General features: G+C 39.7%; 2 protein-coding genes across 2 annotated transcripts in view; both read right to left on the bottom strand.

Annotated features, from left to right (window-relative positions):
- dgki (diacylglycerol kinase, iota) overlaps window positions 1–26,453 on the bottom strand; it is an 88,679-nt gene that overhangs the window by 14,052 nt on the left and 48,174 nt on the right. Inside the window, exons 3-21 of the mRNA XM_083999595.1 lie at window positions 26,217–26,312; window positions 20,411–20,485; window positions 19,474–19,530; window positions 19,286–19,354; window positions 19,021–19,089; window positions 16,419–16,535; window positions 15,771–15,845; window positions 15,556–15,651; window positions 14,449–14,531; window positions 14,020–14,080; window positions 13,226–13,339; window positions 8,966–9,091; window positions 8,091–8,169; window positions 7,842–7,897; window positions 7,023–7,085; window positions 5,350–5,423; window positions 3,952–4,063; window positions 3,747–3,833; window positions 2,499–2,611 (exon numbers count right to left, since the gene is read on the bottom strand). Of these exons, the coding sequence (XP_083855721.1) occupies window positions 2,499–2,611; window positions 3,747–3,833; window positions 3,952–4,063; window positions 5,350–5,423; window positions 7,023–7,085; window positions 7,842–7,897; window positions 8,091–8,169; window positions 8,966–9,091; window positions 13,226–13,339; window positions 14,020–14,080; window positions 14,449–14,531; window positions 15,556–15,651; window positions 15,771–15,845; window positions 16,419–16,535; window positions 19,021–19,089; window positions 19,286–19,354; window positions 19,474–19,530; window positions 20,411–20,485; window positions 26,217–26,312 (1,622 nt within the window). The remainder of the gene's footprint in view (window positions 1–2,498; window positions 2,612–3,746; window positions 3,834–3,951; window positions 4,064–5,349; window positions 5,424–7,022; window positions 7,086–7,841; window positions 7,898–8,090; window positions 8,170–8,965; window positions 9,092–13,225; window positions 13,340–14,019; window positions 14,081–14,448; window positions 14,532–15,555; window positions 15,652–15,770; window positions 15,846–16,418; window positions 16,536–19,020; window positions 19,090–19,285; window positions 19,355–19,473; window positions 19,531–20,410; window positions 20,486–26,216; window positions 26,313–26,453) is intronic.
- Window positions 15,046–26,453, bottom strand: part of creb3l2 (cAMP responsive element binding protein 3-like 2) — a 106,031-nt gene continuing 94,623 nt past the window's right edge. Inside the window, exon 13 of the transcript XR_014596386.1 lies at window positions 15,046–15,055. The gene's annotated coding sequence lies outside the window, so the exon portion shown is untranslated. The remainder of the gene's footprint in view (window positions 15,056–26,453) is intronic.

Genomic DNA, 26,453 nt, shown 5'->3' with positions numbered 1-26,453 from the left:
CTCTTTACTCTACATCTCTTTACAACTCGTTACTCTACATCTAGTTACGTCTCGTAACTCTACATCTCTTTACTCTTCATCTAGTTACGTCTCGTAACTCTACATCTCTTTACTCTACATCTCTTTACTCTGCATCTCTTTACTCTACATCTCTTTACTCTACATCTCTTTACTCTACATCTCTTTACTCTACATCTCTTTACTCTACATCTAGTTACTCTACACCTCTTTACTCTACATCTCGTTACTCTACATCCCTTTACTCTACATCTCGTTACTCTACACCTCTTTACTCTACATCTCTTTACTCTGCACCTCTTTACTCTACATCTCTTTACTCTGCACCTCTTTACTCTACATCTCTTTACTCTGCACCTCTTTACTCTACATCTCTTTACTCTGCATCTAGTTACTCTACATCTCTTTACTCTGCATCTAGTTACTCTGCATCTCTTTACTCTACACCTCTTTACTCTACACCTCTTTACTCTACATCTCTTTACTCTACATCTCTTTACTCTACACCTCTTTACTCTACACCTAGTTACTCTACATCTCTTTACTCTACATCTCTTTACTCTACATCTCTTTACTCTACACCTTGTTACTCTACATCTCGTTACTCTACACCTCTTTACTCTACATCTCTTTACATCTCTTTACTCTACATCTCTTAACATCTCGTTACTCTACACCTCTTTACTCTACATCTCTTTACATCTCGTTACTCTACATCTCTTTACATCTCGTTACTCTACACCTCTTTACTCTACATCTCTTTACATCTCTTTACTCTACATCTCTTAACATCTCGTTACTCTACACCTCTTTACTCTACATCTCTTTACATCTCTTTACTCTACATCTCTTTACATCTCGTTACTCTACACCTCTTTACTCTACATCTCTTTACATCTCTTTACTCTACATCTCTTTACATCTCGTTACTCTACACCTCTTTACTCTACATCTCTTTACTCTACACCTCGTTACTCTAAATCTAGTTACTCTACACCTCTTTACTCTAAATCTAGTTACTCTACATCTAGTTACTCTACATCTCTTTACTCTACATCTCTTTACATCTAGTTACTCTACACCTCTTTACTCTACATCTCTTTACATCTAGTTACTCTACACCTCTTTACTCTAAATCTAGTTACTCTACATCTAGTTACTCTACATCTCTTTACTCTACACCTCTTTACTCTACATCTCTTTACTCTACACCTCTTTACTCTACAGCTCATTACTCTACACCTCTTTATATCTCGTTACTCTACATCTCTTTATATCTCGTTACTCTACATCTCTTTATATCTTGTTACTCTACGCCTCTTTACTCTACACCTCTTTACTCTACAGCTCATTACTCTACACCTCTTTATATCTCGTTACTCTACATCTCTTTACATCTCGTTACTCTACACCTCATTACACCTCATTACTCTACATCTAGCTACTCTACACCTCTTTATATCTCGTTACTCTACATCTCGTTACTCTACACCTCTTTACGCTACACCTCTTTACTCTACATCTTGTTACTCTACACCTCTTTACTCTACAGCTCATTACTCTACACCTCTTTATATCTCGTTACTCTACATCTCTTTATATCTCGTTACTCTACATCTCTTTATATCTTGTTACTCTACGCCTCTTTACTCTACACCTCTTTACTCTACAGCTCATTACTCTACACCTCTTTATATCTCGTTACTCTACATCTCTTTACATCTTGTTACTCTGCACCTCGTTACAGCTTGTTAGTCTGCATCTGGTTAGTCTGCATCTGGTTAGTCTGCATCTGGTTAGTCTGCCTCTCGTTAATCTGCAGTGGCCTGACGACCTTGTCACAGCTGACTGGAGCCACATCAATAGACAGAGATAAACATGAAGACTTGTTACAGATGGACGAGTGTTAGTGACGTTGAACCTGTTTCCCTACAGCCGGAGACGCTTCACGGTCGTATCCCTCCGCCTCACACACACACATACACACACACACTTCTCCAGTATGTGTGTGTGTGAACTCATTTGACCTCCATTAACCCTAATTTTGAAAAAGCTCCTTCAGGGGGTCACTGAGAGGCTGTATCCATGACAACGAAACAACATGGCCGCGACCCAAGAGGAGGAGGAGGAGGAGGAGGAGGAGGAGAAGCGATCGATCGATAAACATGTGGTGTTTGTGTCCAGAGGAGAAAACCACAGTGTGAAACGGTGTCAGTGTCGGTGTCAGAGGAGTTTACCCATGATGCTTTGCTCTGATTAACGAGAGCGGACGGAGAGCGTTACAGCTCCGTCCGTCCTGTCCTTCACCGGGGTTCGGAGAGACGAGTGTCGTTTCCCACTGAACAGATTGTGTGACTCATTCAGAGGCAAAAACCGGCTTCTACACACAACACTGCTGGCCTAGTTCCCCCGTGTGTGTGTGTGTGTGTGTGTGTGTGTGTGTGTGTGTGTGTGTGTGTGTGTGTGTGTGTGTGACTCACTCGTTGAGCAGGGGCACTGAGGTGCGTCTCTTGCTCTTCTGGACCATGTTGGCCTGATTTCGGAGGGAGATACGGAGAGTGGATGGAGCCAGTCGACACGGCTCACCGTCCACCTACACACACACACACAGACACACACACACACAATTCATTTATTTATATCAATAATAAATCAATTAACTGTTGTTATTAGTTTAATCCAGTCGTTTTTTTCCAGCTCAGAATATCGGATGCCGACTTGGCGACACTTTCAATTTTAATGATAACAATGAAACAGTGACAATAAACTGATATTTGACGATTGATAATCAATCTGTACGATTATAGATTCAGTATTCATTGCATAGAATTTGCATCCATCAATACAACAGCAACACAATTATCTGTCAGTTTATCATCCCTGATTAGACACTTATATCATTCTGCTGCTGCTCTTGTTTTGTTTAACATAACATAACATAGAATAGCGTATAATATGGATAAGCTGTGGAGAGAGGGAAAGAAAAAGATTTAAAAAAGAAAGGAAGTAAATAATAGAGCAAAGGTAAGAAAGGCGAAAAAGAGGAAGTGTAGGGAAGTAAAGGAAAGGAATGGGAAGGAAGAAAAGGAAAAATGGAAAGGAAAGGAAAAGATTAGAGGAAAGGAAAGGAAAGGAAAGGAAGGAAAAGAAGAGGAAAGGAAAGGAAAAGAAAGTAAAGAAAAGAAGAGGAAAGGAAGGGAAAGGAAAAGAAGAGGAAAGGAAAGGAAAGGAAAGGAAAGGAAAGGAAAGGAAAGGAAAGGAAAGGAAAGGAAAGGAAAAGAAGAGGAAAGGAAAGCAAAGGAAAGGAAAGGATGAAAGGAAAGGAAAGGAAAAGATGAAAGGAAATTAAAGAAAAGAAGAGGGAAGGAAAAAAAGGAAAGGAAAGGAAAAGATGAAAGGAAATTAAAGAAAAGAAGAGGAAAGGAAAGGAAAAGAAAAGATGAAAGGAAATTAAAGAATAGAAAAGGAAAGCAAAGGAAAGGAAAGGAATCCAAACACAACAATACAACACATCATATCATATATCCTCTTTAAACCAGTGTTATGGGGCCCCCTAGTGGTCACTGGAGGTATTACATGTGAGCTGCCAATCATTTATAAAATAATTCAATATTGTGTTGTGAGGATGTGATTTTATATATATATAAAAAATATAAATATCTACGTATATTTGACAGTTTAAAAACATATTTGAGTCGGATATGACCCTGTGACGAGGCTCCGCCCACCTGGACAGGAACGGTCTTGAAGGTCGTCAGCACGACTTCTCTGCACTGGTGCAGTCGCTCGCCGTGACCTCCGACCTGCAGCGCCGCCTAGTGGACGAGAGAGAGAGAGAGAGAGAGAGAAAGAGAGAGAGAGAGAGGATGAGGTGACATCGTTTCATCTTTTTATTCTTCCTCCTCCTCTCCGATCTCGTCTTCCTCTTCTCACCAGCGAGGCCATGGTGAAGCCGATGACCTCGATGCAGCCGTCGTCGTGGCGCTGAGGCTCGAAGTCGCGGTGGTCGCCCGTGTTTCCCCACGGCATCGTGCCCGCACAGTACCTACACACACACACACACACACACACACACACACACACACACACACACACACACACACACACACACACACACACACACACACACACACACACACACACACACACACACACACACAGATGGAGTTTGTGTTATTATTATACAAACACACACTTTTTTTTCGATGTCTCTCGACCTTCTTCTTCTTCCTCCATCACATTAGTTTTTCATTTTCTCCCTGTGGAGCAGCAGGTCAGGAAGTCAGTAAGTCAAGTTAACGAAAGGAAGGGAAAGAAAAGAAAAGGAGGAACAGAAAAGCTGAAATGAAAGGAGATGAAAGGAAAGAAAGATAAGAGGAAAGGGAAGGAAGTAAGGGAAAGGATAGAAAAGGAAAAGAAAAGAGGAGAGGAAGGGAAAAGAGGAAAGGAGAGAAAATATGAAAGGAAAAAGAAAAGGAGGGGGAGATTAAGAAGCTGTGAAAAGAGAGGGAAAGAAAAGAGAAAAAGAGATTGAGGATATAAAGGAAGAAAGGTAAGACAGGCAAAAAAAGAGGAAGGGTAGAAAAGTTAAGTCAAGTCAAGGAAAGGAAGGGAAGGCAAAAGCTGAAAGGAAAGGAGAGAAAAGGAAAGAAAAATAAGAGGAAAGGGAAGGAAGTAAGGGAAAGGAAAGAAAAGGAAAAGAGAAGAGGAAAGGAAGGAAAAAGAGGACAGGAAATGTAAGGAAAGGAAAGGGGGAACAGAAAAGCTGAAAGGAAAGGAGCCAAAAGGAAAGAAAGATTAGAGGAAAGGGAAGGAAGGAAGGGAAAGGAAAGTTAAGGAAAAGAAAAGGGGAAAGGAAGGAAAAAGAGGAAAGGAAATGAGAGGAAAGAAGAGGAAAGAGGAAAGAAAAAAGAAAAGAAAAGAGGAAAGGAAGAGAAATGAGGAAAGGAAAAGAGAAGAAAGAGGAAAGAGGAAAGGAAAAACAAAAGAAAAGAGGAAAGGAAAGAGGAAAGGAAAAAGAAAAGAAAAGAGGAAAGGAAAGGAAAAGAGGAAAGGAAAGGAGAGGAAAGAGGAAAGGAAATGAGAGAGGCTCCTTCAGTCAGAATAAACGATCAAACCGACTCTGACGAGGTTCAGTTTTACATAACGAGCAGCTGACGAACGGAGTGATGGAGATAAACGAGTGAAGAGTCAAATAAAGTCTCATTATTATTATTATGATAATCTGATGGAATGAGTCACTTTCCAAACTCTGACTCATCCCTCTCTCTCTGTGTGTGTGTGTGTGTGTGTGTGTGTGTGTGTGTGTGTGTGTGTGTGTGTGTGTCCTACCTGGGGATGTTCAGAAACACGATGCACTGGAACTTCAGCTCCTGGATCTTCTGGGTCAGATCGGTGCCGTCACACTGACACAAAACAAACACACAAACACGTGTCAACAATCATCAGCTGATTTCACTCGTCTGTTTTTCTTTTTTTCTCCTCCTTCTCTCTCTCTCTCTCTCTCTCTCTTCTCAGTTTTCCTTCTCCGTTTCAGAGTTTCTCTCCGAGCGGCTCTGATGATGTCAGAGGTGGAAACAGCAGCAGAAACTGATCCGGGGTCAGAGAGTGAACTTTACCTCCGATAGTAACACAACACAGACACGACGACAACTTTCACTGTGATCTGTTGGTTCTTTAAAGGGATAGTTTACAACATTTTGGCAAATTGGCCCATTGCCATAATCCCTACAGTCATAGCAGTAGGTTTATTACCTTTAATTGTCGGTGCAAGCTGTTTTTAGAACAGCGGAGCAGAGCCGTGAGCTGCTCAGAGCTACGCTACGGAGGCTCATTATGGGATTTCTTGGTTTCCCTCATCAAACTCATCAAATACACAATCCGACAACTCCACAACGCTCTGGTGGACAAGTTGTGACCTGCACATTCACCACGCTATGAGATAATAACACAACGTTACCAGACAGAGTTGTTTTAGAGGGAAATACAGAGACTGCTTGATGAAAAACTGTCCCTGAAGGCAACGCGCATCAGTGGTTTTGCATGAATTTACCTTGAAAACAATTTGTATCAGCTGATTCGACAAGAAAATGACGAATATATTGAGAAAAAAAACTGTTCCCACTGGTATAAATATTTTTATAATATAAAATTAACACTATTACAGCATATCTCCAGTTATGCATGCCATGGTCGATCAACGTCAAATAAATAACTGGGAGAGAGTTTCAAATCGAATGAACAGCAGCGCTCCAGGTGACCTAAGTCTTTGTTATGGCGCTTTGAAAACGTCACGTGATCTGATCATTAAGAAAACTGACCCAAGATTTGAATATTTTAGAAAATTCAAACGTAAAAAGTCAAACGTTTTACGCAAAATTTGTCTTAATCATGATCTTTTTTTTAATTAATGTTTTTTTTTCTAGTTCATTTGCTCTGACATGTTTTACAACAAGAAGCTGAACCTTCAACCACCTCCTCCAATAGGAAGGCAGCTAAAGAAATGTTATTAAACACTTAATTAATCATTAATAAATCATTGATTCGTCTGTAATTTATAAAACACAGTTATAAATGTTTAACTCTGGACTTTTTACACATTTATGAATCAATTATTACTTATCAATTATAAACCAGTTCTATTAGGAAACGTCAGTGGTTCATTAGATCATTTATAAAGTGTCACAAACTGATCCATCTATATCTTATTGATCCAGTTAAACACTTTTAGAACTGTGTTTATAATTGTTTAACGATGCTCATCAATAACTGATCATGTGTATCTATTAATAGAAAGTGTGTTTCATGTCAGAGGTCGGAGGTCGGAGGTGTGGAGCGGCTTCAGTGTCTCTGAAGGACACCTGAGTGGACGAACGGACGGACGGTGTCTTTAATCACCAGATCGCCGAGCTGCTGCTGCTGACGAGACGACGTGTCGACATGGAAACCGATCCGGACTCACAGAGAGAGAGAGAGAGTGTGTGTGTGTGTGTGTTCACACTCACCACCACTCTGACGTGCTTCGACAAATCCCTGGAGCTTCTCTGGAGGAAATCTGAGAACGCAGCCTGCAAACACACACACACACACACACACACACACACACACACACACACACACACACACACACACACACACACACACACACACACACACACACACACACACACACACACACACACAGCGGGGCCCAATCAAACAGAATTACAGTTCATTACATTTCCCTCATTAAAAACAGATAACTCCTCTGCTGACTTCCTCCCTCCTGCTCCCGCCCATCATCACCATCATCATCATCATCATCATCATCATCATCATCATCATCATCTAACGAGCTGCAGAAACAAGTGACCTTTTATTTTCCTAATTAAACGATCGATCAGAAACAGGAGCAAAAAGTTTAAAAAAGAAGAAAAAAAACTGTAAAAAAGTGAAAAAGTGAAAAGGTCAGGATGAACGATTGAAGCTGTGACGTCCCAGAGTTCATCCACGACTGACACCATGTACACTATTCATCTAAAAAGCAAGATAACACCACTCAAATCTGGATTAAACGTTTTTAAAAAGAAAAATAAGAAGGAAAAAAAAAGATTTCAAAATAAAATCCTCTCAATCTCCTCCTTTTTTTTTCTTTTTTTTTTTTTTACTTTCACTTTAAAACCTCCATCTGCTCCAAGTTCATGACGTCTCATTCATCCTCTTCATATTCCTTTCTATTTGCTGTTTAGGCTGCATTAGTGTGTGTGTTTGTGTGCATTAGTGTGTGTGTGTGTGCGTGTGTGTGTGTGTGCATTAGTGTGTGTGTGTGTGTGTATGTCACTCACTCCTGCATAGAACATCTTGTTGCGGAAGCGACTGTTGAACTTTTCGGGGTTGGCCTCTGGAAACACAGAGAAAGAGAGAAGGAGAATAAAGAATAAATTCAACATGAGAGGATCTGACTCACGAGTCCACGTCTTCTCTTTTTAATATTTCAATGTTTTACTTTTACAAACGAGGAGCAGTTACTGTATTAAGGGGATGTAAACACACAAGAGTTTATTCATTAGAGAGTGAAACAGATGTGTCCGAACCTCTGGACTCGTGGAACTCCAGCGTGACGTGAGCGTCGAAGCCCAGACTGAAGTAGTTGTTGAAGACGTTCAGAGGCAGCTGAGGACGGAGAGACAGAGAGAGACAGGATTACATATTCAACAGAGAGGGTCTTGAACGCAGCATCAATAACAATCTTGAATGAACACGTTTTATCAGAGGCAAAGGGGAAGAACAAACACCTGAGCTGGTTCCCTGTGTGGAAATATGTGACATAAATGTGTCTATGTAATGTGATTTATGTGATATTTAATCACATCTTTGTGTTTAAGTTGTTTATTATTATATAAAGTCTGTGTTTTTGTCTCTTCTTCTTCTTAACCATGTATTTTTAATACAGTTTTATACTTTTATTATTGATCTTTCCTGTCAGTATCTTTTCATCCCTGGTGTTTTCTCCCTCTGAGCTTCAGCTGCTGTTGATGAATAAATAAACTCTTATTATTCTCTCATCATGTCTAAAATAAACATTAAAAGAAGATTATTTTACTTCATTGATCTATTGATGTATAAATATCAAGTAATGTTTGTAAATGAGCTTATATTAAAATATGTATAGATAGATAGATAGATAGATAGATAGATAGATAGATAGATAGATAGATAGATAGAACGATAGATAGAACGATAGATAGATAGATAGATAGAACGATAGATAGAACGATAGAACGATAGATAGAACGATAGAACGATAGATAGAACGATAGATAGAACGATAGATAGAACGATAGATAGATAGATAGATAGATAGATAGATAGATAGATAGATAGATAGATAGATAGATAGATAGATAGATAGATAGATAGATAGATAGATAGATAGATAGATAGATAGATAGATAGATAGATGTCTGACCTTCTGCGTCCCGTCCTCTGGTGTAACTGAGCTTTTCTCCACCAGCAGGTTCCACCTGTCCAGCTGAACCACCGAGCCGTCCTCCACCTGACACAGAACCTTAGAGACCGGCTCGTCGGTGTAGCCCTGCACACACACACACACACACACGCACGCACGCACGCACGAACACACACACACACACACACACACACACACACACACACACACACACACACACACACACACACACACACACACACACACACACACACACACACACACACACACACACACACACACACACACACACACACACACACACACAGATAGAGTTTGTGTTATTATTATACACACAGACTTTATTCTTCTCTCTCTCCGAAACCATACTCCCGATACTGACTCGATGTCTCTCAAGTCGACCTTTCGCCTCTTCTTCCTCCATCACATTAGTTTCACATTAGGAGGAGAAAGCAGGAGGAAGAAAGTACTGTAAGTGAGGAAGGAAAGAAGATGAGGAGCTGAGGAGGAAGGAAGGAGGAAAGAAAACAATGGGAAAGGAAAGGAAAAGATCAAAAGAAACCAAGGAAATAAAGGAGGAAAGGTAAGAGAGGCAAAAAAAAGAGGAAAGGAAAGGAAAGGAAAGGAAAGGAAAGGAAAGGAAAGGAAAGGGAGGAAACAAGGAAACGGAAAGGACACACAGACACACAGAAGGAGGTCAGATGAGGAAGAAAGGAGAAAAGAAGAAGGAGAGGAAGAAAGTAAGGAAGGAAGATGAAGTGATAAGAAGAGGAGGAAGGAGGGAAGGAAAGAAAACAATTGGAAAGGAGAGAAGAAGCTGTGGAGAGAGGGAAAGAAAAAGATTTGGAAGGAAATAAAGAAGGAATGTTGGGAAGGACATGAAAGACAGGAAAAAAAGACAGGAAAGGACAAGAGGGGAAAGGAAAATAGGAAAGGGAAGGGGGGAAAGGAAAGGAAAGGAAAGGAAAGGAGGGGAAAGGAAAAGAAAAGAGGAAAGGAAAGGAAACGAGGAAAGGAAAGGAAAAGAGGAAAGGAAAGGAAAGGAAAGGAAAGGAAAGGAAAGGAAAGGAAAGGAAAGGAAACGAGGAAAGGAAAGGAAAAGAGGAAAGGAAAGGAAAGGAAAGGAAAGGAAAGGAAAGGAAAGGAAAGGAAAGGAAAGGAAAGGAAAGGAAAGGAAAGGAAAGGAAAGGAAAGGAGGGGAAAGGAAAGGAAAGGAAAGGAAAGGAAAGGAAAGGAAAGGAAAGGAAAGGAAAGGAAAGGAAAGGAGGGGAAAGGAAAAGAGGAAAGGAAAAGAGGAGGAAAGGCTCCTACAGTCATAAATAGCCGGTGAACAGAGGATGAACTAATTATAATAATTACACTAATTACACACATGGCAGATATGAATTCTCATCTTTGTTCAAATCGTCTTCATCTCTCTGCTTCAGGAATCTCTCTCTCTCTCCCTCTCTCTCTTTTCTCTCTCTCCTCTTTCATTCACTCGCTCTCGTCTCCTCGTCCGAACACGACGGAGGACGACAAATGACAAACGAATGAATCACGGTGAATTATCTCTTTGTTTCCACGGCGATAAAAATAAAACGTCCCGGTCCAGGCGACACACACACACACACACACACAACTTCACATGAATGTCGCCATGTGTGGATTTGAAAAGGTCCTTAAAGATAAATAAAGATGGACGAAGTCACGTGATGATGATGTCATGATGATGTCATGATGATGTCATGATGATGTCATGATGTTAAAACATGTTTGATGTTTTATCGTCGTTACAAAACTGGACTGAAGAAACGACGAATGGAAGGATGTGGGTGATTGTAAAAGGTTTCTTCTCCTTCTTTTTCTTCTACAGTTACGCAACGTGTGTGTGTGTGTGTGTGTGTGTGTGTGTGTGTGTGTGTGTGTGTGTGGCAGCCTCCTCCGTCCTGAAGAAGAGGAAACTCTGTTTTTGAGTTTGTTTTTAAAAAAAATGAACTCTTGAAGCAACTTCTGCAACTTAGTGCAACACAACACCTCCACAAAGAGAGAGAGAATGAAAGAAAGAAAGAAAAAAGAAAGAACAAAGGAAAGAAAGACAGAAATAACAAAGGAAAGAAAGAAAGAACAAATGAAGGAAGGAAAGAAATAAAGATGGAATGCAGAAAAGAAAAAGAAGGAATGAAAGAAAGAAAGAACAAAAGAACAAAGGGAAGAAAGACAGAAAGAACAAAGGAAAGAAAGAAAGAACAAATGAAGGAATGAAAGAAGGAACAAAAGAAAGACCAAACACAGGAAAGAAAAAGAAGCAACGAAAGAAAGAGAGAGAGAGAGAAAGAAAGAAAGAAAGAAAGAAAGAAAAAAGAAAGAAAGAATGAACAAACGAAGGAAAGAAAGAAGAAAGAGAGAGAAAGAACAAACGAAGGAAAGAAAGAAAGAAAGAAAGAAAGAAAGAAAGAAAGAAAGAAAGAAAGAAAGAAAGAAAGAAAGAAAGAAAGAGCAAACATCGGATACTACATTTCCCATAATCCAACAGGACAGCTTCACACCTCCAGGTTTTAGTAGCATCTAAATGAACAAACATTAACATAACTGAAGCCTAATCAATACAACCTGACCATGAAATACTGACTATTGATTATTGATTGATGTCTGAACCACAACCAATTGACTTGTTGATCCTGATAATGAAGTCTCTGTTTTAACAAGCTCAAAACATTGATTTGATGCGTTAATAACAGCTGATCGGTCGCCACAGAGTGAGAACTCTTCTTTTCTCTTCCTGCATCGAAGCCAAATGAACCCGTCTTTCTCTGGGCAGAAGAAGTGGAGTCAGCTGCTGCTCCGACAGACTGGAGCTGCTGCGGTTTCATAATTAATTAGGTTTAATTATGTGCAGCTGATGAGATGATAGATCGGATCGACCAGCGGTGTGACGCCGCCGACGTCACCGCCGCCACGTTCCAACAACGACTTCGCTCAGACCGAAATATAAAAACAACACGAGATGAAAGAGATCGAAGGTTTGATAAAGAGCTCAGCAGGAAGTGAAGAGTCACACAGAGGTCGCGACACAAATGCTTTTTTGTGTGTTTGTTTTTTTGGAAACTAATGTTGCATTCCAGGTGAGTTCAGTGCTTTCCAGTTAAAGGGATAGTTCAACATTTTGGCAAATTGGCCCATTGCCATAATCCCTATAGTCATAGCAGTAGGTTCGTTACCTTTAATTGTCAGTGCAAGCTATTTTTAGAACGGCGGAGCAGAGCCGTGAGCTGCTCAGAGCTACGCTACGGAGGCTCATAGGATTTCTTTGGTTTCCCTCATCAAACTCATCAAATACACAATCCAACAACTCCACAACGCTCTGGTGGACAAGTTGTGACCTGCACATTCACCACGCTATGAGATAATCATGTATAATTATGTAACATTACAACACACGAAGCAAATACTCGGAACTACAGTAATCCTTTCATTTACAGGCCGTTAAATATGTGATAATGTCAAGAAAAAGCCAAAAAATAACTATTGATTGTGTAGAAATAGCCCAGAAATAACGGTCGATTGCAAGGACTTGATGGAGAAAAATTCTGGCCTTTCATAAAAATTTCAAAGCATGAAAAGCATGTGTAATCTTTTGCCTTTATGTAGAAAAACACACATTACTACACAATTAATTGTTATTTCTTGGCTATTTCTTGGCATTATCACGTAATTAACGGTCTATAAAGTAAACAGTTACCTGAACTATTACTGGAATGTAGTTCTGGCTGCATTTGCCTCTAAAACAACTCCATCTCATAATGTTACATCATGATTATTTCATAGCGTGGTGAATGTGCAGGTCACAACTTGTCCACCAGAGCGTTTTGGAGTTGTTGGATTGTGCATTTGATGAGTTTGATGAGGGAAAGCCGAAAGTACCATTTAATTCGCCTCCATTGTGTTCACTGAGCAGCTCACGTCTCTGCCCCGCCGATCTCAAAACAACATGCACCGATCATTAAATGTGATGAACCTACTGCTACGACTATAGGGATTATGGTGAGAGGAGGATCTGACTAAATGTTGAACAGGTGAGTTTTAACCTCCATGTTTGACTCTATTTGTCAATTTTTCATCATTAAAGAGACACAAACTCGCTCCTTTTAAATCCTGATGTAGTGAATAACGTGACCTCCTCTGGTGGTGGATGAATGAATGGACGGACGGAGGGAGGAGAAGCTGCTGCCACATCCTGTCTGTCGCTCGCTGAGCCGCGAGTCAAGGTTAGGAACTCACCCCGCCCCAGTTGAGCGTCCTGGCGAGGTCATTTCCTGTTCCCAGAGGAAGAACAGCGACCGGGGGCTGAGGGTTCATCTGCAGCTCGTCCAGAGTCGACAAGATCCACCCCACCTACACAGAGACACCAGAGGTTACACAACACAACACAATGTAAAAAACACAAGCATCAACATTTCTATAAATTATATTTTAATATTATTTAAACATATATATTTTTTAGTTTTATTTATGTTAAATACAAAGTCACGATGTGGTGGAAACGTCCACAAACCTAACTCTCATTTACAATAAAAGGGAGTGTAGGACTTCCTGTAAGTGATTTTTCAAAATAAAATCCTAATATGCATTGTTCTTTCAGGAACTTCATTTCTGTATCATCTATTTGTTGAGTTATTCATATTTAAATATAAATGTGCGTTTGTGATCTGTGCATATTTCTTTGTCTTATTATTTTATATTTCATATTTTACTTTTAATTTGTTGTATATTTTTTGTTTTATTCATTTAAAACACACAGTCACTATGTGGTGGAAACATCAAGTGGCACAAAACTAATAAATGCAATTTATAGACTTCCTGAAAGCGATTTTTTCAAAATAAGATCCTAATGTGCACTATTATTTAAATAAAAGTTGTACACCATTGTTGAATTATTAATCTCGTATATATAAATACGTGTGTGTGTGTGTGATTATCTGTGTGTATCTAGTGAGTGCTTTTTTTTTTTTTACATTTCATAATAAAAGCAGAGTATAACAACACAACTAGAGTAGATTACAACAGATTCTCACCGTGCCGTCTCCTCCGCAGGCGAGGATCCTCAGGTTTGGCACTTTACGATACAACTCCAACCTGAACGTCACAGCAGAGATGTGTGAGTGTAACTGTGTGTGTGAGTCAGTCTGTGTGTGTGAGTGTGTAACTGTGTGCGTGGCGTTTTCAGAATAAAAGAATAAAAGCAGCGTCTGTGGCAGAAAGCCGTGCTGATTGGTGTCGAGTGGGTGTAATTGGTTGTAAGTTTCATGTAAATTGCTCGACCCATGAGCAGCGCAGCGTTTGAATGGAGCAGAGAAGAGAGGATAATGTGGAGTGTGATAATAACATGATCATGTGAAATGAAGGTTTTAAAGGGGGGGGGGGGGATTATTATCCAGAAATCACAGTTTTTTCATTCTCCACACAGAATATACCACAGGGATTTTATTTTGAAGGACACTCACGCCTCTCGCAGCCCCCCATGTGACAGGTCAAACACCTGTCGTGGGTTCAAGATCCACATGAACATCTGTAACACCTTGGCACCCTGAGAAAAGAAAATATAAATATAATTAAACATGAAGCCTGGGATATAAAAAGGTTTTTATTTCCTTTTAAATAAATCACGTCTAGTTAATTAATAAGAAATCTTCTTTTATTATGAAAAGCTGATGTGACTTGATGTTTTCTGTTACCTATTATCTCAGAAAATGTAAATAAAGTGTCGCCGGCTGTCTGGCTGCTAAAATGGTTAAAAATATATCTATATTTTCAGTATATGTATTTATACTTATTATATAAGTCATGTGGGTGTAGTGTATGTAAAAGTAGGAAGCGAGTGAAGGAATGAGGAGAGATGGGGCGGGTTATTTATATTTTTTTCATTTAGTTTATATCCTCTCCTATGATCTTCAGATATTCATGTGCATGTTCAGTGGAATAATTCATCATATAAATGTTATAAATAAAGTATAATCCACGATCAATAATGCATTTTTACTTTTCACAGCCAATTTAAAAACATAAATTAATAATAATAAATCATTTTTAATAGATTTTTCTATCAACAAACTGAATAAAATGCAGCTGTCTTCACATGCAGCTGCTAAAATGGTTTAAATATATATATAAATATATATATTTATATTTCTTCATGTCTGTATCATATTTAGGGCGGCATGTTGGACCAGTGGTTAGTTGCACAGCAGCGTCACGGTTCTGGGTTCGAACCCAAAGACAACGTGTGTGTTGAAATGGTGACTCTGTATTGGATGTGAGTGTGTGTGCGGTTGTTTGTTGTCAAGGATCAAGCCACGCCCCCTTTTCCCTCTAAGTCAGCTGTGATTGGCTCCTGGATAAGCGACGTTGCTATGACATCAGTGTGACATCATCAGGTCTTGCTTGTACGACTGAGGCGAGAGGCCGATGGTAAGATCACATAACGCAGCTGTTGTGTTGTTTCTTCTTACAGCTGAGTGTAAATGAGGTTGTTATAAATAAAGCTGTGTCGTGTTTGAAGTCAGCGTTGCCTTCGAGGACCGTGGGAGATTTTTTTTTTAAGGTGGACTGACCTGGTTGCCTCCACTCTTCGGGTTGACGAAGACCAAGATGGGCTTCATGAGCGGAGAGGGGAGGGGCTTCAGCATGAACGGACGCCATTTAGACTCCTGGACAACGTGGAGGAGGAAACAGGAAGTGACATCACAGTCACAGTCACAGAAGGTCACATGACAGGAAGTAGAATAAAAGGGTTGTTTAAAGTAAATGATGTTGTCAGTTTACTCACGTCCAGGCCTTTCTTACTCGTCCTTCGCTTGAAAGATGTTCGCTTTTTTCTCCTGGCAGAGTTTTTAAGTGAGCTCTGGGGTCCAGACACACACACAAAGACACACACACACACACACAAACGCACACAGACACACACAAAGTTCAATGGTTAGTTCACTGTCACCATGTCCCTTGTGATGGTAATTAAAAGTGCAATGAAGCATGTGATGTGACTGAGGGAAGTGTGTGTCTGTACGTGTACATGTGTGTGTGTGTGTGTGTGTGTGTGTGTGTGTGTGTGTGTGTGTGTGACTTTTGACAGAGACACAAAGCCGCAGTTCCCTCAGACAGATCAGACATGTGTCAGCTCATATCACATCATAACCAATATCTCCTCTCTCTCTCTCACACACACACACAGATTGACACACACACGCACACGCACACACACACACACGCACACACACACACACTCTTTGACACTGGCCTTCTTTTAGGTTTTTTATATTTAGATCCAACCAGTCGTTTCACATTAACGTCACCAAACGACAGACAGTGAACTTCATCAACCAGCCGACCGACCGACCGCCTGGTGAGGAGCAGCTCTGTGTGTGTGTGTGTGTGTGCGTGTGTGTGTGTGTGCGTGTGTGCATGTGTGTGTGTGCACCTGTGGTTTCCTGACTTTGATGATCCAGGAGGGCGGGACTATGACGCCGGCGTGCGCCCCCAGAGAACACGGCTCCTCGATCTGGTGCAGCATGAAACACGTCACCTTGTTGTGGAACTGAAACACACACAGAGTGAGACATCCCATCAGAAACACCTGAGTCTGAGTCCTGTGTGTGTGTGTGTGTGTGTGTGTGTGTGTGTGTGTGTGTGTGTGTGTGTGTGTGTGTGAACACTTTAACACCTCACAGACCTTTAACGGCTCATTTGACCTGAACGACCTCGACTGAAACCAAACAGCGAGAATCTTTCTCACATCTGGGCTGCAGCAGTCAACACACACACACACACACACTCACTATGATATGAGCCATGTAGGTGTGTGTGGAAGAGTCAGAGAAGCAGGAAGTGACATTAAAATGTTCAAGAACTTGTGGTTTGTTCATGGAAATGAAAGTGAACACTGTTTTAACTCTGAGTTTTTCATATTTTTCAGACTTCAAGTCAAATATTTAGCAAAATGACATCATCGATTAATGATTAAAGGGAATATTTTTAGCTTTATTTAGTTTATAGTTTAGTTTAGTTTAGTTTAGTTTAGTTTAGTTTATTTCAGTCAATCATGTCATTAAAAGAAAAGTAACAAACCAGAAAGAAAAAAGTAAATAAAGAAAAACATCAATCAGAATAAACAATAAGTAAGTTATTTAGTTGTTTTGTCCTCTGATCTTCAGAAGCATGATGGATTAAGGAAATACATCTAACATGCAGATGTATTTCCTTAATCCATCATGCACTGGAATAACATAAAATATAGACACTTATTTCCAGTAAAACTCTGTTAGTTGTGTGACTAATCCACATAATTCACTCTCATTTACAATAAAAGGGCGTGTAGGACTTCCTGTAAGTGATTTTTCAAAATAAAATCCTTCTATGCATTGTTCTTTCAGGAACTTGTACATCTGTATCATCTATTTGTTGAGTTATTCATATTCAAATATAAATATGTGTGTGTTTGTAATTATCTGTGCATATTTCTTTGTCTTATTTTTTTACATTTCATATTTTACTTTTAATTTGTTGTATATTTTTTTGTTTTATTCATTTAAAACACACAGTCACTATGTGGTGGAAACATCAAGTGGCACAAAACTAACTCCCATTTGATGTAGGATGCAATTTATAGACTTCCTGAAAGCGATTTTTTCAAAATAAGATCCTAATGTGCACTATTCTTTAAGTAAAACTTGTACACCATTGGGTATTTTTCAGACTTCATGTCAAATATTTAGCAAAATTACATCATCGATTAATGATTAAAGGGAATATTTTTAGCTTTATTTAGTTTTTTTGTCCTCTGATCTTTGGATTAAGGAAATACATCTAACATGCAGATGTATTTCCTTAATACATCATGCACTGGAATAACATAAAATAAAGACACCATTTCCAGTAAAAACTCTGTTAGTTGTGTGACTAATCCACATAATTCACTCCAGGTTTTGTAAACAAAATGAACAGAACCTTTACATTTCAAACAAGAACAAAATAAAACGTCCATAAAAGCTCAAACACTCAGAGTTCAGCTGCTTCATAATAAACATGAACAGAATAAAAACCAGGAAATGACAGAGACGTTTTTTTTTTCTTCCCTGAATTAAAAGTCACATCAAACATTTTCTAAGAGAAACTGTTATTTTTAATCTAATTCTTTATTTTTTTTTGCTCCAGACGGATATTTATTATTAACAGTGGGTTCGGCTCCGACCTTCAGACGATGGTTTATTCACTCACGGTTTGTTTTTCTTCGACATTTATTCAAAGGATTTTTAAGGTTTTATCTGAGAAAATCTGCAGCCGACGAGACGCGAAGCTGAAAATGTCTCTTTTACCTATTTGTGTGTGAGTGTTAAATAAGACATAATATTAAATGGATAGTTCAACATTTTGGCATTACCATAATATATACCCTATAGTCATAGCAGTAGGTTCGTTACCTTTAATTGTCGGTGCAAGCTATTTTTAGAACGGCGGAGGTAAATTCATGCAATTGAGGGCAGTTTTTCAGCAAGAAGTCTCTGCATTTCCCTCTAAAACAACTCTGTGTGGTAACGTTGTGTTATTATCTCATAGCGTGGTGAATGTGCAGGTCACAACTTGTCCACCAGAGCGTTGTGGAGTTGTTGGATTGTGTATTTGATGAGTTTGATGAGGGAAACCAAACAAGAAATCCCATGAGCCTCCGTAGCGTAGCTCTGAGCAGCTCACGGCTCTGCTCCGCCGTTCTAAAAATAGCTTGCACCAACAATTAAAGGTAACGAACCTACTGCTATGACTATAGGGATTATGGTAATGGGCCAATTTGCCAAAATGTTGAACTATCCCTTTAACAATTATTAATAATGAAGTTGTGCTGTACTGGTTCACATTAAACAATGGAAATAAGCATTGTTTTATGAGTGAATTGTTGATTATTAAACATATATTTCATAGTGTAAGTCAAATATTTACTGTAAACAGTGAAATTTACAGTGAAATGATAATTGATTGATTGATTGATTGTCCTGTGTATTGATTATTGGAGCTGATCAGTGACTTACAGCCTGTTTACACCAGGAGCAGCTGATGGCGATGATTTCTTTACTGTGGAAGAACTTCTGTTGGAAACTCTGCAGAAACAAAACAAGACGAAACAGAACAAAACCCTGAGGTCGCGCAGCAGTAATGAAACTCAACACAGTGTTTACAGTGTGTGTGTGTGTACAGTATGTGTGTGTGTGTGTGTGTGTGTGTGTGTGTGTGTGTGTGTGTGTGTGTGTGTGTGTGTGTGTGTGTGCGCGCGCGCGTGTGTGTGTGTGTGTGTACCTTTCCACACTGTCTACATTTGCCTTCTTGCCTCCGTCTGTGGACCCAGTGGTGTCTCAGGATGTTCTGCTGCCGGACAGGGAAACACTGACCTCGTCTTTTACTTCACATCACAAACATGATACACAACACACACACACACATTCACACATATTTACACAACCACACACACAAACACACACACTTACATCTCTGAGGCATCGTGATCCTCCCTCTCTGAACGTCGGCTTACACCTGAAGTTAATCTGAACAAACAGACAAAAGAATAAAGACTAAATATTGGTACAAAATATGAAATAATATTCAAACAAGGTGAATATTTAAAGGGATAGTTCAACATTTTGGCACATTGGCCCATTGCCATAATCCCTATAGTCATAGCAGTAGGTTCGTTACCTTTAATTGTCGGCTGCAAGCTATTTTTAGAACGGCGGAGCAGAGCCGTGAGCTGCTCAGAGCTACGCTACGGAGGCTCATGGGATTTCTTGGTTTCCCTCATCAAACTCATCAAATACACAATCCAACAACTCCACAACGCTCTGGTGGACAAGTTGTGACCTGCACATTCACCACGCTATGAGATAATAACACAACGTTACCAGACAGAGTTGTTTTAGAGGTAAATACAGAGACTGCTTGATGAAAAACTGTCCCTGAAGGCAACGTGCATCAGTGGTTTTGCATGAATTTCCCTAATTTCCGTAGCGTAGCTCTGAGCAGCTCATGGCTCTGCTCCGCCGTTCTAAAAATAGCTTGCACCGACAATTAAAGGTAACGAACCTACTGCTATGACTATAGGGATTATGGCAATGGACCAATTTGTCAAAAATGTTGAACTATGCCTTTCACACCTGAATTAATAAAATACATAATTTACACTCATGCAATTGTAATAAAATGTCCTCACAGTGACTAAAGAGCTGCAGAAAAACTCATTATAAGAAACTAAATGTGCTTCAGTTAAATCAATGTAAACGGTTCAGGACATAATGACAGAATTAGGACGTTTTCATAATGAACATATGACGACGTGCTGCACAATTAACACTGAATACGTCTCAATCATCATCATCAGGACAAATGTGTCAAATGAACGTGTGTGTATGTATGTGTGTGTGTGTGTACCTTCTCTAGCTGCTCTATGCAGCCGGTGTGAACAACGATCTTACAGGCTGCACATTTCCTCCTGGGGGCCGACTTCTTAAAGGAGAAAACAGACACACAACAACACAGAGGGCGGTGAGACACATGAACACACACACTGACACACACTTGAATGTGCATGAACATTTTACTTCTCCTCTGGTTCGACAGCTGCAGACATGAAGAGACGACGCTGCGACGTTTCCTGCTGCACTGTTACACTTTGCACGGTACAACATATTGATAGATTATCCCTGTGTATATTAATCATCTTTGATCAATAACCGACTAAACTGAGAGTCTGAAGCCTTTACTTGTTACTGCAGCAGCTCTGTCAGGCCACACTAGCGACACTCTGAGCTGCATGTGTCGCATGTGCAACAGCTCTGCAGCAGCTGAGGCTCATGGGAAAGTTTTTTTTTGCAGGAACTTAGTCATGAAATTCAAAGTTGTTGTTGTTATTAAAGAGGAAATGAATATTTATATTTATGCAACAGTCTGTGACAGAACAAACTGTAGATTTTTTAGTTATTTGACAGGATAAGTGGGTGTTTTTAACCGAATTGTGGCACAAAAGAAAAAAATTCAGGGTTCATCCTCAGGGAACAATGAATATCTGAGCTAAACTTATAAAACATTTGCACATAATATGAATAATTATGTTTTTTTTTTTTTTAAAGCTTTTTATCTCCCCAATTCTAGGATTTGTTGCCTGTAGCTTTGGTTTCTGCACAATAACTCCTAAAACTCTTGTATTCTGTTAGATTTCTTCCATGTTTGATCCTCTGTGACTTCAGTTCGGTGGGTTTTTTTTTGTTTTACACCGACTTTGATGTTTTAGTGATGAAATATAAAGATCCGGCTTCACAGGACACCAGAGTTATTATGACTGTGATCAAAAGGGTTGGAGAAAAATAATCTTTTTTTATTTATTTCATTTACATTTTACATTTTTTTAGCAAAAGGCACCAAAAACTGCAGTTCCTCTCCCGACCACTAGAGTGAGTCAGTCCCCATTGACTCCCATGTTAAAACAGCCAACGTTACAGCAGAATTAAACATGTTTACAGCTGCAACACTAACAGTTTTTGGGCTCTAGAGATAATTTCCTCCTTTATGACGACTGAAATGAACGCTAATTTAACTCATGTGCTGGCGGATTTTTTTTTTTTTTTGTGCAGAATTTCAGCCTCAACTCATCTCAATCTGTTGAAGCTCCAGAGCTAAAAGCAAAAGCGATGAAAACTCAACTCGACCTGTAAATGAGGGGCGGGAGGATCGGTTGAATTGATGGCTTGGAGATGGAGATGCCCCCGCTCATTTATCACACAGCGTAAAGTGGCAATAAAAAAATAATAGGCGAACAAACACTCAAGATGCCAAAGCTGCTGTTTGTGTCCGATAAATAACGTTTCCCAGCTGCCCCTGCTCCGATGGCAGTCCAACCAGTCATTAAGGAGCGATAATATGACAGCTGATAATGGAGCGGTCACCGGGTTCGCTCTGAGCAGCAACTAAACGTATGAAAACAAACAAAGCGACGTCTGATTGGTTCACAGCTCTGAAGGTTTTCATGCTGCTTTAACAAGAAGTAAAGATCATTTCTGAAGATCTTCTCAATATAGATTTGCTGCTGCTGCTGTTGTTGTTGGTGGTGGTGTAAGGTAAGACATTCCAGTAATTGAGGAAGTTTTTAGAGACCGTAGAGTTTTTAAGAAAAGAGAAGTGTGATAAACATTTCATGTTACACGTTGCAAAACGCCCAAAGAGCCAGAGGTTTCGTCTTCTTGTCTTAGAAACATGGACGGTCTTGGTCAACAGTTTCTCAACAGTGAGTTCACGTTTTCACAACAACTGCACCAAAGTGTAGATCACTTCTCACTGATTTGTCACAAACATGAACCAACAAAGATGGATTGGCACGCTCATGTTTACGTTAAGATGTGGAAGAAGTGTTACGTTATAAATGTTTAGTCTCTCGTCCTGAAGATCAGAACTGAAGACGTCTTTCAGATATGAGCCTTCAAGAACTAACAGAACAACTTTCCTTCGATTTCAGCTCTTAACGTCGGCGGCTGTCAGGACTAAACCTCCATCACAACCAGGGTTCAAACTAAAACTAAAGCTGGCAGTGAAAAAGTTATTAAAGGGACTACGAGGAGTTTTGGAAAGCAGTGTAGTTTTCGCACTACATTTCCCATGAGCCTCAGCGTGCACGGTGAAATTCTTGGACCGGTGCAAGACGGATGAAAGTGAAAACATTTGCCAAGAGTGTTTTCATTAATGACGAATGAAAGTCGGAGGTTGGAAGTCGATCAGATACCGTTGTAGTTCCGACCATAACCGATGTCAACTAGCGATCCGGAGGCGTTATTCCCATCTGGGAAAGCGAAACTAGGAAATGCTGGACGAATCGACCACTAAATAATAATATCAAAATAACTATAAAGACAAAACAATATAGTATTTATCTAAAATGGACCATTAACAAGTGGGTAACGTAGATTCATCCACATTAATATGAGACTCTTTTATAACCAAAAGCAAACTCAGGGTCTCTTTAAGTTCACGGAAATAAAAATAAAAATGGGTAAAAAACTTAATTAAAACTACAACGAACAAAGCAAAACTGACTGAAACTAAAACTGAATTGCAGATAAAATAAGTTTTGTTCCCTCGATCGCTGCGTCCGGTTCAGTTCAGCCTCTCGAGCCGATATCGGCGGCCGTATACCGCGAGAAGAACATCAGCTTACAGTAGGGTGCATTCAATGATTTGCCAGAACTGGCTAAAGCTGCAGATAAAAGTAAAAGTAAATGCACCGTGATGAGGACTGATGGGAACATTTCTGGGAGGCAACTCAAGGGGAAAAGACCCCACAAACTGGAAAGTTGATGGACAGATAATTAAGGCTTTCCTCCTGATACCTGTAATAAACTAAAGCTACGACTAAAACTACATAAAAACTGAACTTAAACTGCTTCATCACTTGTTAAACTTATTAAAACCACATTGAAATGAAATGGACAACTCATCTGGAATACAGTGGTCCCTCGTCACAACAGGACACAGTTAGCATTTACTAATGTGATTGATTGTGTTTTGTTTTGTTTGAGTACATGTGGTACTTTATGCTTTATGATATGAAGGAAAGACTGTGGGTAAATAGAACTAAAGGAACTGAAATGTCTTTAAAACCTGGACCTATAGCCCTATCTCTTAAAATGTAAACGTCACATTGATTCAACTTCCCCCTGTGTAATTTAATTTCTCCATCTGTGCCATTTTTTTATGTTCTTTTTGTTCTGTTTTTTTCCACAGGGTTCCTACACATTTGAAATTTCCAAATTCCTTACTTTTTCCAGACACTAATTTCCAGACTTCTCTGTAAAAAAAAAATCTAATAATTTGTGATATTTAAATAGATGTGCATAATATAAAAAAGCATGCAATTTATCATTTGTTTTCATTATTCTGAATGGGTATGCCATTATGCAACCAAATAATTACCAGGAGATTGTAGCTAAGTACAATAGCACATACAAAACAATTAACCCAAATAGGTAAGACCAAACCAAGATAAGATAAATAAAATAATTTCCATACAATAGTTTCCATTTCCCATACTTTTACAGACCTGGAAATGTATAAAATCAAATTCCATACTTTCCATACTTGCGTAGGAACCCTGCATATATATTGTAAAACTTCTTAAAAATAAAGTAAAAAAAAAAAAACCCACATTGAAATAAAACTATACGACTGAATTTGCAGCAGTTTGTGCTTGTGCATGTGTGTTGAGCCCTCAGGGCCACCATATATTTTGCACAAAAAAAAAAAAATCCTTGGTTCTGTTTGGGTTTGTTTCTCTCGTCATCACATTTTCAACATGAGAATCACAGACTCGACGGCGACGACTGGAAACAGAAACAGAGAGAGGTTTCACTTCCTGTCACATCTTCTGGATTCTTCACCTCGTCGTCTTTGATTCTTCGAGCGCTGACTCTGACTCTGGGTTCTGCAGCTCAGCCCGTTGTCGAAGCGCCGTGAGAACTTGTAAACAGATGTGACAGGAGCTGTTTTCTCTCCGTGCAGCTGCTGCCAGACTCTTTTCTTTGATGACTAAGACTAAATCGTCCGTATCCAGCTGAGAGCAGGTAGGAATGTGCTTACTCATGTCAACCGTGACTCCTGAAAAGCGATCGCGGATTCCTCTGAGGTCGCGCCGTCCTTTTTAAGAAGGCAGCGCGCCGCTAATGGAATATTTATCTAATTAAATTCCTGACAGACAGAGATTACAGTCATTTTTTTCTTTTTTTTTTACAGCTTCTTCTTCAACAACGCAGCAGCCGTCGTCGCTCTCGCTGTAATTGCACAGCGTCAGTGGAAATGCAGATGTGTCATTATGTTATTGTGAGAATTAAAGGTTATTTCTCACTCGGCTGCTGCAGAGAGAAGGGCTGAAGATGATTCCTGTGTGCACACAAGTTAAAACACTTTACGGGTAATTTCTTCCTCTTCGTCTTCTTCTTGTTCTGCTTTTTGTTTGTAGACACGGTTCAGCTGAGTGAGTGTGAGGCATCCTGTTGATGATAACGCTACATTAACCAGAGGTTTACAGAGGTTTACAGACCACCTGCTCTGTCCCTCAACTGGACCGTTTGACTTCACTGCTCACAGGGGAAAAGTTGGTTCAGACCTAATTTGATTTTTTTCTTTTCTTCTAAATTTAAAAATACTGAGCTTTATATTCAGATTAACACAACGTGGTCGTTGAGTCTCTGCAGGTGCAGAAGTTTCAACTGTCGCCTCACAGGAAGAAGGTTGTATAAGTTCCTCTGGGTTCACACAGTTTCCTTCCTCCTGTAAACCTACAGGAGCTGTAGGTGTGAATGTGACAGTGACTGGTTGAAACAGTCAGTTATCCTTCAGCCAGTGTCAGCTGGGATCGACTACACCACGAACACACACACAGACACACAACCCTATAAAGATGAGCGATATAACTCAAGGATGGATGGATGGATGGCTCTTTGCTTGCAGCATTAAAGCTCCATAAAGTATAAAGGTAGATGTTTGTAATAAAGCTCCTTCAAAATAAAGGTAGATGTTTGTGTTAAAGCTCCTTCAAAATAAAGGTAGATGTTTGTATTAAAGCTCCTTCAAAATAAAGGTAGATGTTTGTGTTAAAGCTCCTTCAAAATAAAGGTATATGTTTGTATTACAGCTCCTTCAAAATAAAGGTAGATGTTTGTATTAAAGCTCCTTCAAAATAAAGGTAGATTTTTGTATTAAAGCTCCTTCAACATAAAGGTAGATGTTTGCGTTAAAGCTCCTTCAAAATAAAGGTATATGTTTGTATTAAAGCTCCTTCAAAATAAAGGTAGTTTTTTGTATTAAAGCTCCTTCAAAATAAAGGTAGATGTTTGCCTTAAACATTCTTCAAAATAAAGGTATATGTTTGTGTTAAAGCTCCTTCAAAATAAAGGTAGGTGTCCATGTGTAGTGTGATACACTCAAGACAGCTTCATCGGAGTGGGAAGTGTCAGCAGAGACGGTTTAGACCAAGACTGAAGCTGATTCATTTTCGACATCTGGTTCAAACTAAGTTTTAAAGGTCAAAACAACAGAGAGAGCTGAGGCGTTAAAAGGAATTTACATGGGTTATGACTGCGTTAACTTTGACAGCACTTGTTCTAATACTAGTTTATTTCTTAAAGGCGACAGCTCCACTGGATTAACACACACACACACACAGACACACACACACGGCGTGGCGGCCACTCACTGCGGTCTTCAGCAGGCAGGTGTCCTCTCCCAGGTAACACAGTTCTCCTGAGCAGCTCGTCTCCATCCACAGGTGATCTCCGTTCACCGCGTTCTCCTGCAGAGTCAGGGAGGAGGAAACCATGACGACATCATAATAACACCACCACCTCACATTACCCCCCCCCCCCCCCCCCTCTCTCTCTCTCCATATGATCTCAGTCACATTAAAGCGCCACCATATGCACATAACAAACAC

The sequence above is a fragment of the Trachurus trachurus genome (genome assembly GCF_905171665.1).
Source record: "Trachurus trachurus genome assembly, chromosome: 23".
NCBI classification, from domain to species: Eukaryota; Metazoa; Chordata; class Actinopteri; order Carangiformes; family Carangidae; genus Trachurus; species Trachurus trachurus.
The sequence above is the reverse complement of the archived record's forward strand: the minus strand, read 5'-3'. Positions and strand labels throughout refer to the sequence as shown.